This window comes from Geotrypetes seraphini, chromosome 3 (genome assembly GCF_902459505.1).
Source record: "Geotrypetes seraphini chromosome 3, aGeoSer1.1, whole genome shotgun sequence".
In the NCBI taxonomy this organism is placed as follows: Eukaryota; Metazoa; Chordata; class Amphibia; order Gymnophiona; family Dermophiidae; genus Geotrypetes; species Geotrypetes seraphini.
Window position 1 is genome coordinate 146,869,266 of NC_047086.1, and position 19,405 is coordinate 146,888,670.

At 39.7% G+C, this 19,405-nt stretch overlaps 1 protein-coding gene across 46 annotated transcripts in view; it reads left to right on the plus strand.

Moving 5' to 3' along the window:
• TRDN (triadin) overlaps positions 1-19,405 on the plus strand; it is a 597,259-nt gene that overhangs the window by 461,414 nt on the left and 116,440 nt on the right. For all 46 annotated transcript variants that reach the window (XM_033935829.1, XM_033935830.1, XM_033935836.1 and 43 more), the window contains 4 exons: positions 5,075-5,119; positions 9,145-9,192; positions 11,607-11,651; positions 18,590-18,637. In XM_033935829.1, the coding sequence (XP_033791720.1) occupies positions 5,075-5,119; positions 9,145-9,192; positions 11,607-11,651; positions 18,590-18,637 (186 nt within the window). The remainder of the gene's footprint in view (positions 1-5,074; positions 5,120-9,144; positions 9,193-11,606; positions 11,652-18,589; positions 18,638-19,405) is intronic.

Consider the following 19,405-nt stretch of genomic DNA (forward strand, 5'->3'; position numbering starts at 1 on the left):
TAAGGGGTGAAATAATAAGCAGGAATGTGCTAGTCTTAAGTCAACAGTGTAAAGTGGGAGTTAGTTTAAACTTCCCCAAAGAAGAGCATTTTTTTGAACTTTCTGAAATGCATGTAAGAGGTTGAAGATCGGACCAGTTGATTCCATTCTGGATTTTTGGAAGCTGCTTGATAGGGTAAGAGTCTAGTGATGAATCTGTCATAGGTAAAACCTTTAATTGCGGGGAAGGCAAGGAATAGCTGAGGTCGGGTAGATCATCCGTGTCTGGAAAATGAGAATTGATTGATAAGGTAAGGATTAATTGGTAAGGTAATTGGGCAGTAGACTGTTAAGAACTTTTAGAAGAGGCAACCAAATTTGAAAGAGTTGAGTAAGGCAAGACACACACTATGGGCTCCTTGTACTAAGCTGCGCTAGTGGTTTTAGCATGTGCTACAATGCCCTGGCTGCTAGACGCTAACACCTCCATAGAGCTGGCGTTAGTTTTTCTGCATAGCGCGGGGGTTAGCGTGCGATAAAAATGCTACTGCAGCTTAGTAAAAAGAGCCCTATATCTTCCATTTTCTGCTTTGGTTTATATTGGAGAAGTAGATTTCTCTGAGCAAATCAAGCCCTTAAGAATGCTTCACAAAGAATCTTTCAAGGATATCCTTTCTCTAAAAATGTTTCTTTTAGTATTATAGGTGGTTTCAGTTGAAGCAGGCCATTTGGAAGGGGTTCTCTGATTGGAAAAATTTTAAAAATTATTACAGCTTGCAGATCCTTTGTTACCAGGCAGATTTAGTAGGACATCAGGCTGCCCAGTGGTATAAATTAATTTCTAAATTTTTGAATAAAAAGCCAAAAAATAGTATTAGAGACATTTGGAGCATTGAGATAAAACAGCATATTTTTGTATCTCGTTGGCCACGAATTTGGTCTTGGAGGTTGAAGTGTACAAGGTCAGCATCTATGAGACAAACTTGGTTATTTTTATTGCAAAGGAGTTTTTGGACCCCAGTTCGTTTACAAAAGTTAGATAATTCCAGGTCTAATAGATGTTGGCATTGTCATAATGATATAGGGACTTTGGATTATCTGTTATATTATTGTCCTTTGATACTTAGGGCTCCTTTTATCAAGATACGGTAGGCGGTTAACGCGCGGAATACCGTGTGTTCAACCGCCTGCCGCACTAGTCGCTAATGCCTCCATTGATGAGGCATTAGTTTTTAGGCTTGCCGCAGGGGTTAGCGCATGATGAAATGTCCAACGTGCTAACCCCTATAGCACGCCTTGATAAAAGGAGCCCTTTATTTCTGGAAATCAGTTTGGAGACAAATTAGTTTTATTCTTGATTCAGCAATTCCCCTAACATATGAAGCCATAATCTGTGGTATGCTTTTACATGTCAAGCCTTCTTTGGATAAATATAAAAGTCAACTTTTTATGATAATGACGGGAATAGCTATCCAATTGATTACACATAATTGGAAGAGGTATGACAGACTAAATTACACGTTTTGGTGGACAAATGTTTGTACCACGTATAAATATGAAAAAATGAATGCAGAGTGTTTGGGGTTTAGCAGTAGAGTGTGGAGTCCATTGACTATATTTGTAACATCATAATAATTGTAATGTATTTATTTTTTTTTAGGTTACATAGTAACATAGTAACATAGTAACATAGTAGATGACGGCAGATAAAGACCCGAATGGTCCATCCAGTCTGCCCAACCTGATTCAATTTAAAAATTTTTTTTTTTTTTTTTTTTTTTTCTTCTTAGCTATTTCTGGGCGAGAATCCAAAGCTTTACCCGGTACTGTGCTTGGGTTCCAACTGCCGAAATCTCTGTTAAGACTTACTCCAGCCCATCTACACCCTCCCAGCCATTGAAGCCCTCCCCTGCCCATCCTCCTCCAAACGACCATACACAGACACAGACCGTACAAGTCTGCCCAGTAACTGGCCTAGTTCAATCTTTAATATTATTTTCTGATTCTAAATCTTCTGTGTTCATCCCACGCTTCTTTGAACTCAGTCACAGTTTTACTCTCCACCACCTCTCCCGGGAGCGCATTCCAGGCATCCACCACCCTCTCTGTAAAGTAGAATTTCCTAACATTGCCCCTGAATCTACCACCCCTCAACCTCAAATTATGTCCTCTGGTTTTACCATTTTCCTTTCTCTGGAAAAGATTTTGTTCTACGTTAATACCCTTTAAGTATTTGAACGTCTGAATCATATCTCCCCTGTCTCTCCTTTCCTCTAGGGTATACATATTCAGGGCTTCCAGTCTCTCCTCATATGTCTTCTGGTGCAAGCCTCCTATCATTTTCGTCGCCCTCCTCTGGACCGCCTCAAGTCTTCTTACGTCTTTCGCCAGATACGGTCTCCAAAACTGAACACAATACTCCAAGTGGGGCCTCACCAATGACCTGTACAGGGGCATCAACACCTTCTTTCTTCTACTGACTACGCCTCTCTTTATACAGCCCAGAATCCTTCTGGCAGCAGCCACTGCCTTGTCACACTGTTTTTTCGCCTTTAGATCTTCGGACACTATCACCCCGAGGTCCCTCTCCCCGTCCGTGCATATCAGCTTCTCTCCTCCCAGCATATACGGTTCCTTCCTATTATTAATCCCCAAATGCATTACTCTGCATTTCTTTGCATTGAATTTTAGTTGCCAGGCATTAGACCATTCCTCTAACTTTTGCAGATCCTTTTTCATATTTTCCACTCCCTCTTCGGTGTCTACTCTGTTACAAATCTTGGTATCATCTGCAAAAAGGCACACTTTTCCTTCTAACCCTTCAGCAATGTCACTTACATACATATTGAACAGGATTGGCCCCAGCACCGAACCCTGAGGGACTCCACTAGTCACCTTTCCTTCCTTCGAGCGACTTCCATTAACCACCACCCTCTGGCGTCTGTCCGACAGCCAGTTTCTGACCCAGTTCACCACTTTGGGTCCTAACTTTAGCCCTTCAAGTTTGTTCAACAGCCTCCTATGAGGAACTGTATCAAAGGCTTTGCTGAAATCCAAATAAATTACATCTAGCATATGTCCTCGATCCAGCTCTCTGGTCACCCAATCAAAAAATTCAATCAGGTTCGTTTGGCACGATTTACCTTTTGTAAAGCCATGTTGCCTCGGATCCTGTAACCCATTAGATTCAAGGAAATACACTATCCTTTCTTTCAGCAACACTTCCATTATTTTTCCAACAACTGAAGTGAGGCTCACCGGCCTGTAGTTTCCTGCTTCATCCCTGTGACCACTTTTATGAATAGGGACCACATCCGCTCTCCTCCAATCCCCAGGAATCACTCCCGTCTCCAGAGATTTGTTGAACAAGTCTTTAATAGGACTCGCCAGAACCTCTCTGAGTTCCCTTAGTATCCTGGGATGGATCCCGTCTGGTCCCATCGCTTTGTCCACCTTCAGTTTTTCAAGTTGCTCATAAACACCCTCCTCCGTGAACGGCGCAGAATCTACTCCATTTTCTCGTGTAACTTTGCCGGACAATCTCGGTCCTTCTCCAGGATTTTCTTCTGTGAACACAGAACAGAAGTATTTGTTTAGCACATTTGCTTTCTCCTCATCACTCTCCACATATTTGTTCCCAGCATCTTTTAGCCTAGCAATTCCATTTTTTATCTTCCTCCTTTCACTAATATATCTGAAAAAATTTTTATCTCCCTTTTTTACATTTTTAGCCATTTGTTCTTCCGCCTGTGCCTTCGCCAAACGTATCTCTCTCTTGGCTTCTTTCAGTTTCACCCTGTAGTCCTTTCTGCTCTCCTCTTCTTGGGTTTTTTTATATTTCATGAACGCCAACTCTTTCGCCTTTATTTTCTCAGCCACTAGGTTGGAGAACCATATCGGCTTCCTTTTTCTTTTGTTTTTATTCATTTTCTTCACATAAAGGTCCGTAGCCATTTTTATCGCTCCTTTCAGCTTAGACCACTGTCTTTCCACTTCTCTTATGTCCTCCCATCCTAACAGCTCTTTCTTCAGGTACTTTCCCATTGCATTAAAGTCCGTACGTTTGAAATCTAGGACTTTAAGTATCGTGCGGCCGCTCTCCACTTTAGCCGTTATATCAAACCAAAGGATTGGTAGAATTCCTTACACATCTAAGGGAGATAGGGGGAGGGAAAGATATTTTGTTTATTAAAATACTTGCATAATTTATCTTATTGTACTAATTTGATAAGGGAGGGAGAAAATGATTGTTCTAAGTATAAATTGTATGCTTAATAATGCGTTTTATGAAATATTTATGTTCAGATAATTGTATTGCATTGTCAAAGTTTAAAAATCAATAAAGATTTATAAAAAAAATAAAAATGTTTCTTTTAGTATTTTCAATTGTTCCTTATATTCAAGCAGAGATGAGCAAATCCTGAATCTAAGAAATTGGCTAATTGGGAGACTTGATCTCAAATTGTATAGATGAAAACTTTTGAAGTGTAGTAGAGAATTTCTAGCCATCTTTGATAGACTTCTAGATATTATCTCCCCATATCTTCATGTTCTCACATGTAAAAAAATCAACAGTTGATGTACGAGTATGATAACTCATAGTAAATTTCAAATAAGGGCTTAGAGAATTTAACAAGTGTTCAAACTCATGAAGCCGTGTTTCATTTATTGCCCATAACCGAAAAACATCATCCAAAAATGTTTCTAAAAAAATCACATTTAAAAATTCAACCCTGAATACAGCTTGGTTTCTTCGAATTTAATCATATAAAGGGTGGCCCCCAGTGGTATCTTTGTTGGCATGCTGAAGTGAATTCCACATCTTAAAACATCTCTTGTGTGTTATGCTATTTCACCTTCAAGTTGTTTTTGAATCCTGATACAGGCTATTCTGCCGAAACGCAACTATGTCGAGTCACCTCAGCACATGTTTTTTGAATACTGACAGTAAAAGTTTTCATTATTTAACTTGACTGGATCTGTTTGGTGTCTCTTTTCTTCCTTACTGTTTTTTTTCCCCTTCTATATTCTAAGAGCTGGTTTATCATCTATCATACTTCTACCATATCTTTTAATCGTAAATATTGTTTTGCAGAGCCTATAAAAATGAAAGAAGCAAAGCCTGCAGCTGCCTTGCAAGGTAATAGCTTATAGAAGAATATACATATTGTTGAGTGAGTAATTGTAGTCCTTATTCACTAAAGAGTTTTCCCCATGTTGTGGCAATAGAAAAATTATATATGAGATATAGGATCTATGGGGTTGCTATTTTTATTTATAATAAAATTGTATTTGTTCCTTAAAGTTGATTTGTTCAGTCCCTTCCCCACTCCTTCTTTGGTTTAAAGGGGTGGATGGCTACACAAATCTCAAGGTTCTGGATTTCAAACATGCAGACTTTAGTAGCATGGGAGAAGTATCTGAAGAAAGAGCTGATAGGATGGGAGGACATAAGAAATGTGTAAAAACAGTAGTCTAAGCTGAAAGGAGCAATAAAGATAGCTACTGACCTTACGTGAGGAAAATTAATAAAAACAAGAGAAAAAAGAAAACTGATATGGTTCTCCAAACTAGAGGTAGAGAAAATAAAGGCAAAAGATCATGAAATATAAAAAGACTCAAGAAGAGGCAAGTCACTTAATCTCCAACTCCCCCATTTCCCCAGATAGATAGATTGTGAACCCACCAGGGCAGAAAGGGAAAATTGCTTGAGTACCTGAATAAATTCATGTAAACCATTCTGAGCTCCCTGTGGAAAGCAGTATAGAAAACTAAACAATTAAATAAATACAGAAAGGAATACCAGATGAAATGGAAAGATTTGTCTGGAAAAAGTGCCAGCAGAAGAGAAAATGGCTACAAATATATAAAAGGGAGAGAAAAATTTCTTCAGGTATATTAGTGAAAGGAGAAAGACAAAAATTGGAATTGTAAGAACTGAAAGAAGCTATGAACCATTATGTGGAGAATGTTGAGGAGAAAGCAAATGTACTCAACAAATACTTCTGTGTTCATGAAAGAAAATCCTAGAGAAGGACTGCGATTGGCTGGCAAAGTTACAAGTGGCAGCGGAGTAGATACTGTGCCATTCATAGAAAAAAGTGTTTATGAACAACTTGAAAAAATGAATGTGGACAAAGGATATTGAGGTTCTGGTGGGTCCTCTTAAAGATTTATTCAAGAAGGCCTTAGAGACAGGTGAGGTTCTACCAGACTGGAGAAGAGCGGATGTGATCACTCTTCACAAAAGCGGTTGCAGAGATGAAGCGGGAAACTGCAGGCCGGTAAGCCTCACTTCGGTTATTGGAAAAAAAAATGGAAGCGTTGCTGAAGGAAAGGATAGTGATTTTTTTTAGAAACTAATAGATTGCAAGATGTGAGGAAACACAGCTCTACTAAAGATAAATTCTGCCAAACAAATCTGATTGAATTCTTTGACTGGGTGACCATAGAATTGGATCGAGGATGTGCACTAGATACAATTTACCTAGATTTCAGCAAAGCCTTTGATACAGTTCCTTATAAGAGGCTCTTGAATAAACTTGACAGGATGAAGTTAGTGCCCAAAATGGTGAACTGGATTAGAGAATGGTTGACAGACAGACTCCAGAGGGTGGTGATTAATGGAATTCGCTCGGAGGAGGGAAAGTGAGTAGTGGAGTGCCTCAAGGATCAGTGCTTGGGCTGATTCTGTTCAATATGTTTGTGAGCGACATTGCCAAAAGATTAGAAGGTAAGGTTTGCATTTTTGCAGATGATACCAAGATTTGTAACAGAGTGGATACCCCAGAGGTAGTGGAAAACATGAAAAAAAATCTACAAAAGTTAGAAGAAGGTCTGTCTAGCAACTAAAATTCAGTGCAAAGAAGTGCAGAGTGATGTATTTAGGGAATAGAAATCCAAGGGAGCAATATGTGCTGGGAAGTGAGAGGTTAATGTGTATAGATGGGGAGAGGGACCTTGGGGTGATAGTGTCTGAGGATCTGAAGGTGATGAAACAGTGCGATAAGGAAGTGACATTGGCCAGAAGGATGCTAGGCTGTATAGAAAGAGGAGTAACCTGCAGAAAAAGAGAGGTGTTGATGCCCCTGTACAGATCATTGGCAAGGCCACATTTGGAGTATTGTGTTCAGTTTTGGAGGCCATATCTGACGAAGGATTTAAGAAGACTTGAAGCGGTCCAGAGGAAGGTGACAAAAATGGTAGGGGGATCTGAGCCAAAAGAATACCATAAGAGGCTGGAAGACCTGAATATATATACTCTGGAGGAGAGGAGTTGACATGGGAGATATGATACAGACGTTTAAATACTTGAAAGATATTAGTATAGGACCAAATCTTTTCCAGAGAAGTGAAAATGGTGAAACTAGAGGGCATGACTTGAGGTTGCGAGGAAGTAGACTTAGGAGTAATGTTAGGAAATTCTTATCTTGGATAGGGTAGTGGATGCCTGAAATGCCCTCCCAAGGGAGGTGGTGGAGATGAAAATGGTGATGGAATTTTAAAAAGCGTGGGATAAACACAGATCTCTAATTAGAAAACTGGAGAAAATATTTCTTACATAATGTATAATTAAACTCTGGAATTCGTTGCCAGTGAATGTGATGAAATCAGTTAGCTTAGTGGGGTTTATAAAAGGAGTGGATAATTTCCTAAAAGAGAAGTTCATAAACCAATATTGAGATGGGTTGGGGAAAATCCACTGCTTATTCCTAGGATAAGCAGCACAAAATCTATTTTACTACTTGTGTTCTAGCTTGGTACATGGGTCTGGGTTGGACACTATTATAAACGGGATACTGGACTTGGGCCTTTGGTCTGTACCAGTATGGCAATTCTTATGTTCTTAAATCCAACACAGGGCAGACTTGCATGATCTGTGTCTCCCGTATATGCAATTCAGTATAGGGTGGGCTAGGGAGGACATTGATGAGAACTCCAATAACTTGAAATATGAAGACATTCCTGGATAGACTTTATGGTATGTATCCATAAGTGACAAAATGGTTGGATGGGCTGGAGTTAGCTTTGACAGCAACTCTAGAAGTTGGGACCTAAGGACAGTACCAGGTGGACTTTGTGGTCCATGGCCCAGAAATATCAAAGAAAAAGGACGATTTAATTTAATTATGAATTTATAATGCATTTAACTAATGGGCAGAGAGAGGGGAGAGAGACGTTCAATATGTTACTGGCTGTATTGAGGTGGAAAAAGATCTTTTTCCTTACAGGACCTAAGGCGACAAGAAGGCATCCGTTAAAAATCAAGGGTGGGAGATTTCATGGTGACATTAGGAAGTATTTCTTCACAGAAAGGGTGGTTGATCGTTAGAATGATCTTCCACTTTAGGTAGTTGAGGCGAGCAACGTGCTCAATTTTAAGAAAAAATGTGATAAACATGTGGGTTCACTTCGAGGAAGTGCTTAGGTGGAGGGTTCTTCGAGTGGGCAGACTTGTTGGGCCTATGGCCCTTTTCTGCCGTCATACTCTATGTTTTTATGTTTCTATTATGTAAATGCTCATTTTCAGCCGTGATCACCAGTTAAGTATTGCTGAAAATTAGTAGATAGTCCCAAACAAGCAATTTAACCGATCAGCAGCCATTTCTGGCCAGTTAAATCAAGAACATCTAGTCATTAGACAGAAGTAAACATGAACATGAAGGCAATTTTATTGACCTGCAGCCACCCTAAGTTTAAATGAATCAGATTTTGCTTCAATTCCCTGTGTGTTTCTCTGAAATCAAATCAGTACAGGAGCTTAGTCTCTTTTTAAATGTTATTTATGCCTTTACAATTCTGTTCCACTTACTGGACTACAAAATTGAACAGGATATTCTAAGTGGTTTAATAGAATACAAGTAGACTAGTAATTTCCTAATAATCTTTGTCAGCCACAGGGCTCCAAAAATACATTCTGCAAAAAAAACAACAAAAAAAAACCCCAATGTGGTGAACCAGGATGGTGTCCTGTCAAAAAGTTACGGCTGCCTTCTCAAAACACACAACAGAAATCCTCAAAACTGCAAGCAGAGAGCAGAAAACCATTTGCCTGAATGGCCTCAATAAAGAAAGTGTTGTGACGTTCACTGATCTTTCAGTATAATATTGCAACATGCACTGATATAACAGATGTCTTTGTTCCAAATGTGGTTTTTTTTCCAGAGCTGAAACCAACAAAGCAAGAAAAGACTGTCCCGATTCACAAGAAAGGTAGGAGAGAACTTGTTCTCCAGTGTCATGGTTTCAGGGCTTTGAGAAGTGGAAGGTTATTTGAAATAGAAAATATTTGGAGCTTTCCAGAAAACAATTGCTCAAAAGGGAGCTATTGAAAAACTATGGGGTCCTTTTACTAAGGCACACTAGCCGTTTCAGCATGCGCTAAACGCTAATGCGTGCTAATGCACCCATTACATCCTATGGATGCGTTAGTGCACGTTAGCATTTAGTGTGTGCTAAAACGGCTACCACACCTTAGTAAAAGGATTACTATATTTGGTGGTATCAGGAACAAGAACCATTATACAGTATATGTTCCTTTAATGCCCCCCCCCCCCACACACACACACTGCCCTCTGATGAGCCTAGAGTGTTCATTGATTTTGATTCACATACATAAATGTACTTTATTTACCCTGTGGAGCCTGCAGACATGATTGCATTTACCCTTGCTTCTGGCCGGTGTAAAGCCAAGCTCCACTTTTCAGAAAAAGGGCAGCACCAGCACCTGACCAGTCTCAAACCTGTTTTAAGCCAGTAGGAAAAATAGGAAGGCTAGTGGCAACAATCCATCTTCCTTTACCCTATCAGAGAGCACCCCAAAAATGGCTTGCAGTCTTCATTTTCCTTTTAGGCTGCCTGCGGTTGGTGCTGTGATTTGAATTGTGTAGGGCAGTGTTTCCTAACCCTGTCCTGGAGGACCACCAGCCAGTCGGGTTTTGAGGATAACCCTAATGAATATGCATGAGAGAGATTTGCATATAATTGAGGTGACAGGCGTGCAAATCTGCTCCGTGCATATTCATTAAGGCTATCCTGAAAATCCAACTGGCTGGTGGTCCTCCAGGACAGGGTTGGGCACCACTGGTGTAGGGCATTTTAGTACTGTGAAGTTCTAAGTGTAATGCTGCTACCTATTTTTTAAAGATTGTCAAAAAGTTCCAATGATAAAGGGCCACGGATGCTTTTTTTGCTGTAGGAAATCATGATGTTTTGCTTTTAAAAACCACTTTGGCCTTCCCCGATACCCTATGGAGCAGGGCTGCCCTAGTTCGGTCCTTGAGATCTACAGGCAGGCAAGCCAGGTTTTCAGGATATCCACAATGAACATGCATGAGAGAGATTTGCAATGCATACCAAGAAGGCAGTGCAGGCAAATCTCTCTCATGCATATTCATTGTGGATATCCTGAAAACCAGGCCTGCCTGTAGATCTCGAGGACCGGAATTGGGCAGGTACGTGCATTTGATGCAGCGGAATTGTTGGCGCACTAATGTCCTATGCGCTATTGACGGTGTACCGTCCAAACAGTCACCACGGTTAAAATCTTAGGAGTTGTAATAGATCATAAGTTTTCAAAATCAGATCAGTTCTGTAGTTAAGAATTGCTTTTGGAAATTACGGATGATCCGATCCATATCAAAGCTCTTAGAACCTACCGCTCTGAATGTCCTAATTCATTCATTAATTATATAAAAAATTGACTATTGCAACTCCCTTTATAAAGGCATACCCCAATAAGAAATAAGGCGCCTTCAAATAGTACAAAATACATCAATAAAAATGATTACAAATTCAAAAAAATATGATCATGTCACACCTCTCCTAAAAAACGCTCATTTGCTTTCAGTTCAACATAGAATATTCTAAAAACTAGCTCTTTTAACATTCAAAATAAGACAGTCAAATTTACCGGCATTTTTGGACAGGCTTCTTATTCCCCATACTACTTCAAGAACTCTTAGATCCACTAATCAGCATCTTCTTACAATCCCCTCTTTGAAGGTTATAAATACAAGGTGAAACAAAATATTTTCGGTAACAGACCCCCAACAATGGAATCACTTACCTATCTATCTAAAAGAGGAGACGGTATTAGAGAGATTTAAGGGCTCTCTGAAAGTCTTCCTTCTTAATGACACCTTTGGAAATTAATTTAAACCTTAGATTTACATCTCCCTCTAACATTACATTGTTAGCTAACCCTAAGAATATATCTTTTTGGTTACCAGCGACCCCCATCTCTAATGTTTTTCCAATTGCTCGTTCTTTTCTTATAAAAATTGTAGTTCTTTCCTTTTACCCTACCTTCCAGTTTGTGATGTTCAAAGTCTATCTATTATATGTTTCTATATGTGTATTTTTATTGATGTACATCGCTTTGAAAATTTCATATAAGCGTTTTATCAGATTTTAAATAAAACTTGTAAACTTGGTGGTAAGAAGCTCTTCCGCAGTTTAGTAAAAGAAACACTCACTAAAAAAGTATAAAATAAGATGGGATGTTTCAAGAAACTTTGAAATATCCTCTTATGAAAGCAAATATGCTGTAACTCACAAAATTATTATACAATGTCATATGTATATTTGATAATAACTTGTTTTAAGTTGAATGATTTGTCTTATAGAGCCAGACGTTGTCAAACATGAAAGAACTCCACAAGCCAAGCCAGGTAAACTCCGCACATCTCCCGTCCTTGAATTACAGTACATGAGCTTTAATGAATGAATGCAAACAGGTTCTTTGTAAATGATGTGGCAAGCTAGGTTTTTGGAAGGACTGACATCTACATAGTCTATGTAGCATTTAGGTTTATTAATAGTTATATACCGTTCTTCGCTACAACAACAGTGCAGTTTACAAAATATTGAGAAAAGGAAAAGAACACCAATACTTAGAGAACAGAGTGAAAAAAGAGAGGAATTAAAAAAAAAAACAAACTCAATAGTTTATCAGTTGCTGCAGGACCTATTTCCTAGAAAATTAAATATAGGAATAAAAAATTAAAACCCATAATTAATTGAATTAAAGGAATGCTAATCTAAAAAGTTAAGTCTTCAATGAAGACCTAGGTTTAATATAAGAGAGCTCACAGCGTAACTCTTTAGCGAGAGATTCCATTAATTTGGAACAGAAACAAAAAAGTGGACATTAGCCTAACCAGATAAATTGTAGGTAAGGTCAATCAATTTAAGGTTGATGAGCGTAAGGTACAAATAGGCTTGTATGGAACAATCAATTTTGTTAGATAGTCAGGTTGCCCATTGTGTAGTACTTTAAATGCTAAGGTTAAAGCTTTATGCATTAAACAGTATTTGATAGGAAGCCAGTTATACTCTCTAAATCAGTGGTTCCCAACCCTGTCCTGGAGGACCACCAGGCCAATCGGGTTTTCAGGAAAGCCCTAATGAATATGCATGGAGCAGATTTGCATGCCTGCCACTTCCATTATATGCAAATCTCTCTCATGCATATTCATTAGGGCTAGCCTGAAAACCCGATTGGCCCGGTGGTCCTCCAGGACAGGATTGGGAACCACTGCTCTAAATAACAGAGAGACGGGGTCATATCTCCGGGCATTTCTTATCTGTAATCTTATTCCTAGTTTAGGAATGGCTGCTAATGGCTACATTTACCCCCTCTTTTACTAAGGTGCGCTAACCAATTACTACGTGCTAATCGATTTAGCTCACACGAAACGCTAACACGTCCATTATATTCTATGGACGCGTTAGCATTTAGCGCGCGCTAATCGGTTAGCGCACCTTGTAAAAGAGGGGGTTAGTTACTGTTATGCTGAGGGATTAATCACTGGCCAGTGTGAAAAGGATTGATAATTTCAATATAACTATTACTGGGCAGGAGTACATGTCAGAAAGGGCGTACTATTACTCTTAGGAACTTATTTTTTAAAGCTGGATTAGTATTTAATATAGGCATTAACACATACAGTGGGTTAACTGCTACTGCGTACTACCTTCTATATTCAATAACTGAGGTGGAATGGGGCATGAAATGGACAAAGCGGGAGTGGGGACTGTGCCATACAGTTATTTCAGAGGTCATTTTCACGGTTAACTCCTAATTCAACAGACATGGTAGGACAGCTAATACCACTTCAAGAGGTATAACTAACTGCCTAATGCATTATTGCCTCATTAGCATATTTTTGTAACCTGCTTACCATATTTCTAAGAATTTATATTATCTAATCAATAATATATAATCCCACACCAGCATTATTCTTCTAATAAGGAAGCCATAGTAGAATCAAAAGGTTACAAGAGGTGCTCTCATATTCCTTGCCACAAATCCAGAATACACTTCCCCCTCCATATTCGCACTGGTTAGGGGCAGAGCCGACCCACGAATATTATAAAACCACAAATAATATTCGGGCCAGTTCTGCCCCTAACCCCCGCTTCCCCCCAGCTATTTTAAGCCCTGTATGCCCCCCCTTAAGCCTTACCTGGTAGTCTAGTGGGTTTTCAGGGCAGGATCGATCTTCCCACGATCCTACCCCGTGCAGATCGCTCACAGGAAATGATTGCCTTGAGCTCCCGTCGTAGTCTTGAGAGACAACAGGAGCTCAAGGCAGCCATTTCCTGTGAGCGATCTGCACGGGACAGGAGCGTAGGAAGATTAATGGTATTCTCCACGCAGGTAAACTGGGAAAATCACTTCTTTTCAAAATCACAGGTCTCTGGAATGACCTTACTATCCCGCTGCGGAACCTGAGCTCCCTCCATTTATTCTGCAAGCAACTAAAAACCTGGCTCTTCTCTAACATGTAATTTCTTTTCCCTTACTTTTCCACTTGATTTATAAACTTATGTAAACCTTTTCCTACCCTTTCTCATTTTTAAGTTCTTGTAAACCGTGCCGAGCTCTACTTACGTGGAGATGATGCGGTATATAAACTTAAGGTTTAGTTTAGTTTAGTTTAGTTTAGTTCCTGCTCTGAAAACCCGCTAGACCACCAGGTAAGGCTTAAGGGGGGGGGGGGCTTACAGGGCTTAAAATAGCCTAAAAGATTAAAATGCATTTTTTTTGGGTTAAAACTGCGAATAATCGAATCTGTAGATACGGAAACCATGAATACGGAGGGGAAGTGTAATTACTGGTTTAGCGATTTTCTGTTTATAACTGCATCTATAAAACTCATCTAATAGTTAATACAGAGGTTAACTTTAAGTTAACCTTTGCAATAAATGTGGTATTTACTACAAAACCTTAGCACACTTTAGTAAATAGGCCCCTTAATGTTTCAAGTTTCAAGTTTAAGTTTCAAGTATAATAATGATTTGATTTATCGCTTAATCCAAATTCTAAGCGATTAACATATTGATAAAATTACAATGTAAGGGGAATAATACAATAAATAAGACTGACAAAATTATTAACAAATTTGATAAGACAAGAAACATAAGGGAGGAGATGGGAAAGAATTACAATATATTTAAAAGATAAAGAGACAAATAAGGAGGGCACATAAGGAAAGGGGGAAAGAAAAAATATATATATAAAAAATATAAACCCCCTTTTTTTTTTTTCTTCTTTTTCTTTTAAATTTAAATTTACTTCAATAAAAGTTTGGAAAGAAAAAATGATATCGATTCAAAGACAAAATGATTAATTTATAAAGGCATCTTTAAAGAGAAAACTCTTCAGTTTACCTTTAGATTTTTCTATATTGGTTTCTTCCCTTAAATGATTAGGGAGAGAATTCCAGGTTTGGGGAGCTGTAACTGAAAAAATTAACTGTCGTCGGGTATTTATAATTTTAAGGGAAGGAATCGTTAGTAGATGTTGTTCAGCGGATCTTAATGTTCTATTGGCGGTGTATGGGATCAATAACTTGTAAATAAAAGCTGGGGTTTTAAAGAGAAGAGATTTAAATGTAAGCAGACATAGGTTATATGTTACCCGATGTGTAACTGGAAGCCAATGGGCTTCCCTAAGAAGCGGTGTTACGTGGTCAAACTTCTTTGCTTTAAAAATGAGTTTAATGGACGTATTTTGAATGATCTGTAGACGTTTGATTTCCTTTTGAGCTATCCCGTTATGCTCTACTTGGCAGCCTTAGCAGGGTAAAAAGGATAACAGCATATCTTATCCCTGTAGCATTAGTCTCTTCTGAATAGATCTGAGGCATATTAACAGAGCAAAATGTACAGTAAAGAAACAGTGCAGAAAAAATACATGTGTAGAAATAAGTTCATAAATATGTTTCTCCTTTTTTATATTAATCCTAATTTTTATTGTCTGTTTATATAGTAAAATGTATAATTTGTTTTATGTTATGCAGCAGAATTTTGTTTTATGTTGAATTAATTATTTTCTCAACTTGCAACTTTGAAAAGGAACATGGATGCTAGGAATTATTTAAAAAGGGATGGTTAGCAAGACTAACCCCCTCTTTTACTAAGGTGCGCTAACCGATTAGCGCAAGCTAAATGTTAACGCATCCATAGACTAACATGCATGTGTTAGCAATTAGCGCGTGCTAATCAGTTAGCGCACCTTAGTAAAAGAGGGCCTAACAAATGTTATAATGCCCCTGTATCGCTCCATGGTGTGACCTCATCTGGAGTACTGCGTTCAATTCTGGTCTCCTTATCTCAAGAAAGATATAGTGGCACTAGAAAAGGTTCAAAGAAGAGAAACCAAGGTGGTAAAGGGGATGGAACTCTTCTCGTATAAGGAAAGACTAAAACGGTTGGAAAAGAGATGACTTGGAAAAGAGACAGCTCAGAGGAGATATGATTGAAGTCTACAAAATCCTGAGTGGAGTACAACAGGTACAAGTGGATCGATTTTTCACTCTGTCAAAAATTACAAAGACTAGGGGACACTCGATGAAGTTACAGGGAAATATTCTTAAAACCAATATGAGGAAATTTTTTTCACTCAGAGAATAGTTAAGCTCTGGGAACGCGTTGCCAGAGGATGTGGTAAGAGCGGATAATGTAGCTGGTTTTAAGAAAGGTTTGGACAAGTTCCTGCAGGAAAAGTCCATAGTCTCTTATTGAGAAAGACTTGGGAGAAGCCATTGCTTGCCTTGGATTGGTAGCATGGAATATTGCTACTCCTTGGGTTTTGGCCAGGTACTGGTGACCTGGATTGGCCACCGTGAGAATGGGCTACTGGGCTTAATGGACCATTGGTCTGACCCAGTAAGGCTATTCTAATGTTCTTATGTTTTGTATTGTGTAATGAGAAGCATAGTAATTGCATTACTGTGAACTCTTGTCATGTTCCAGATTTGCGTCTGCTGCAGTAGTTTACAGACTGAACTATTTACATGAGACCTTGAAAAATACTATTTTTTCCTAAGAGGGAAAATGTTTACTCTTAAATATATGAAGAAAACTAAATTAATTGGTTGAAAGACAGAACACAGAGAATGGGTTTAAATGGTCAATATTCTCAATTGAAAAGAGTAAATAGTGGGGTTCCTCAGGAGTCTGTGCTGGGACCGTTGTTTTTTTTAACATTTTATCAATGATCTAGAGATGGGAATAACTAGTGAGATAATTAAATTTGTTATTACACACACAAAATATCAGGCCCATTAAAAAAATGAAAGAAAAAAAGCTGGCAGAAGCCCTGACAGAAGTGACAAGAGGCTGCTTCTCCTGTCACTGCTGTCAAGGCTCTGCCCCGACTCAGTCGCTCACTGAGCGATTGAGTCGAGGAGCTTGCATGAAAATGATTTGCACCTCCCTGTAAATCATTTGCATGCAAACTTAATCGTTGTTGTAAAATTGGCCAGAGAATTGGCCAACAGTGATTGAGTCACTATTGTTAGTGAATCTAGGCCTAAATTCTGTTCTTAAGGGTGCTGAAAGGTCATTCCAGGTTCTGGTAGCTGCAAATGTGAACAGGGTGTTGAATATTAGTTTGTATTTCATTCCCTTAGATGAGGGGACAATCTTCGATGTTAATCCTCGATGAGGTGAAGTGGGAGGTAGACAACATATTGACTATGGGGCTCATAATCGAAAGAGAAAAATATCCAAAAACTGGCCTAAGTCGGCACTTGGATGAACATTTCTCAAAAACGTCCAAGTGCCGATAATAAAACTGGGTTTTGGAAGTATTTAAAAACGACCTAGGCCTTCATAGTGCTGCTGAACGACCAAAGCTAAACGGGGCGTTTCGGGAGGTGTGTCGAGGGCAGGAGTTGGGCGGGATGTGGGCCGGCTTAGACTTAGTCGTACAGCATGTATAACCGAAAGTTTAACGACCGAGCCTAGACGGAACTTGGACGTTGTGACATAGACCATGTAAGCACTGCAAACACATAACACAGACCCCCACATACTACCCCAGTGATCACCAATCCCCCCACCCCCATAAAAAATTTATTCACAACTTTAAATTTCAGCCTCCAGATCATCATCACCTGGCCGCCTGGCATAGGAAAGCCTAGTCATCCAGCCCAGAGACAGCTTAAGTCGTCTTGGGGGTGGATTAGGGACCCATAGAGAGGAGGACCCATGCCCATAAGCCCCTGTAATCACTGCATTGATACTGAAACATGTGCACTGCCCTATACACCCCCAAAACCCTTTTTTACTGGCATATAAGTGGCTCCTGCAGCCATAAGGGCTATTGGGGTGGTAGATAAGTGGGTGTAGGGGATTCTGGAGGTGGTTTGGGGAGCTCACCGTGACCTATAAGGGAGCTGTAGGGAGGAGAAGACATGGCACCCTTTTTGTGAAGTTCACAGCAGTGCCCTGTAAGTTACCCCACTATTTAGGTGGCATGTCTGGGTGTGCAGACCATCACTTTGCAGACCCCTCCCACATCCATCAGGGCTTGTTCTAGGCATTTTGGACTTGGACGGAAAGTTGGACGGAAATGTGGTATAAAGATAGACAATTTAGTGGCTTGGACGATCAGATTGGCTGGACGTATAATTAGACGATTTTCGAAACAGAAAAAAAGTTGGACGTATCTTTCGAAAATGTGTCTTAAGCTGTTTTTTATTTTGGACGACTTGCGAGATGGACGTAAACGGACTTAGATGTCCCTTTCGATTATGCCCCTCCACCTGTTCTGGTGAGCTGGCATTTAGAGCATGGTGCACAATGCAGGAATGCTTAAACAGGATTCAAGCATTTACACGTAGCCAATGAAGTCTGAAATAGTACTCAGAGATGTGGTCATATTTCCTTAAACCGAAGATCAAGCTGATTGCAGTTTTCTGAATCATTTGAAGTTTATTCAATTAAGTAGAAGTTATGCCTGCATAGAGGGAGTTACAGTAATCTAGTTGACTTAGGACCAGCATTTGGACCAGAATCACAAAATTATTATTATAGAAGTAAGGTTTGATAAGTCTCAATTGTTTTAAACTGCAGAAAGGGTTTTTTTTTTTTTTTTGAGATTTTGGAGATTTGGGGTCCTTAGGATAGTGTAGACTTCCAAGTCTTCTCAACTTTTAGTGAAGCACTAGAGGGCAAGGTCAAGCTTGTAGGGACAGATTGTGTTTCACAATTGAACCAGAGTAATTTGGTGTTTGTGGTGTTTAACTTTAGTTTATTGGTGAGAGCTCAAGAGTAGTAGCTACTTTTGTTGAATTATTTTAACTCATTTTTGCAGAACCTGAAGTTATCAAACAGGAAAGAACAACTCTGCAAGTCAAGCCAGGTAAACACAATGCATTTTCCATCTTAGAGTTACATGGAGCTTTAATAAATGACTACAAACAGGTTAATTGCAAATGATGTAGGTTTTTTCATGGGCTAGAATGAAGAAATAGCCTAATGGTTAGTTCAATGAGCTGAGAATCTAGGGATCTGGATTCAGTTCTCACTGACCCTGAGAAAGTCACCCAATCTTCCATTGCCCCAGGTACAACAACTTAGGTTGCAAGCATACTAGAGACAGAGAAAGTGTCTGCATGCAATATGTAAACTGCTTTGATCATACCACAGAAATAGTAGGAGTAGAAGCAGCAAGGGAGAAAAGCAGTTTTAGAAGCAAAAACGAGCAGAGGAGGGAGACAGAGGAGAGCAGGAGGCTAGGGGCTGGGCGAGAGTTAGCTCCGCCCACCCCCACCGCGTCAGAGGAGTCAGCACCCGAACCCCCCATAAAAGGGGGCGGAGCCAACGACGAACGTGGTGCACAGCATCAGGCAAGAGGAGTAGAAGCAGCAAGGGAGAAAAGCAGTTTTAGAAGCAAAAACGAGCAGAGGAGGGAGACAGAGGAGAGCAGGAGGCTAGGGGCTGGGCGAGAGTTAGCTCCGCCCACCCCCACCGCGTCAGAGGAGTCAGCACCCGAACCCCCCATAAAAGGGGGCGGAGCCAACGACGAACGTGGTGCACAGCATCAGGCAAGAGGAGTAGAAGCAGCAAGGGAGAAAAGCAGTTTTAGAAGCAAAAACGAGCAGAGGAGGGAGACAGAGGAGAGCAGGAG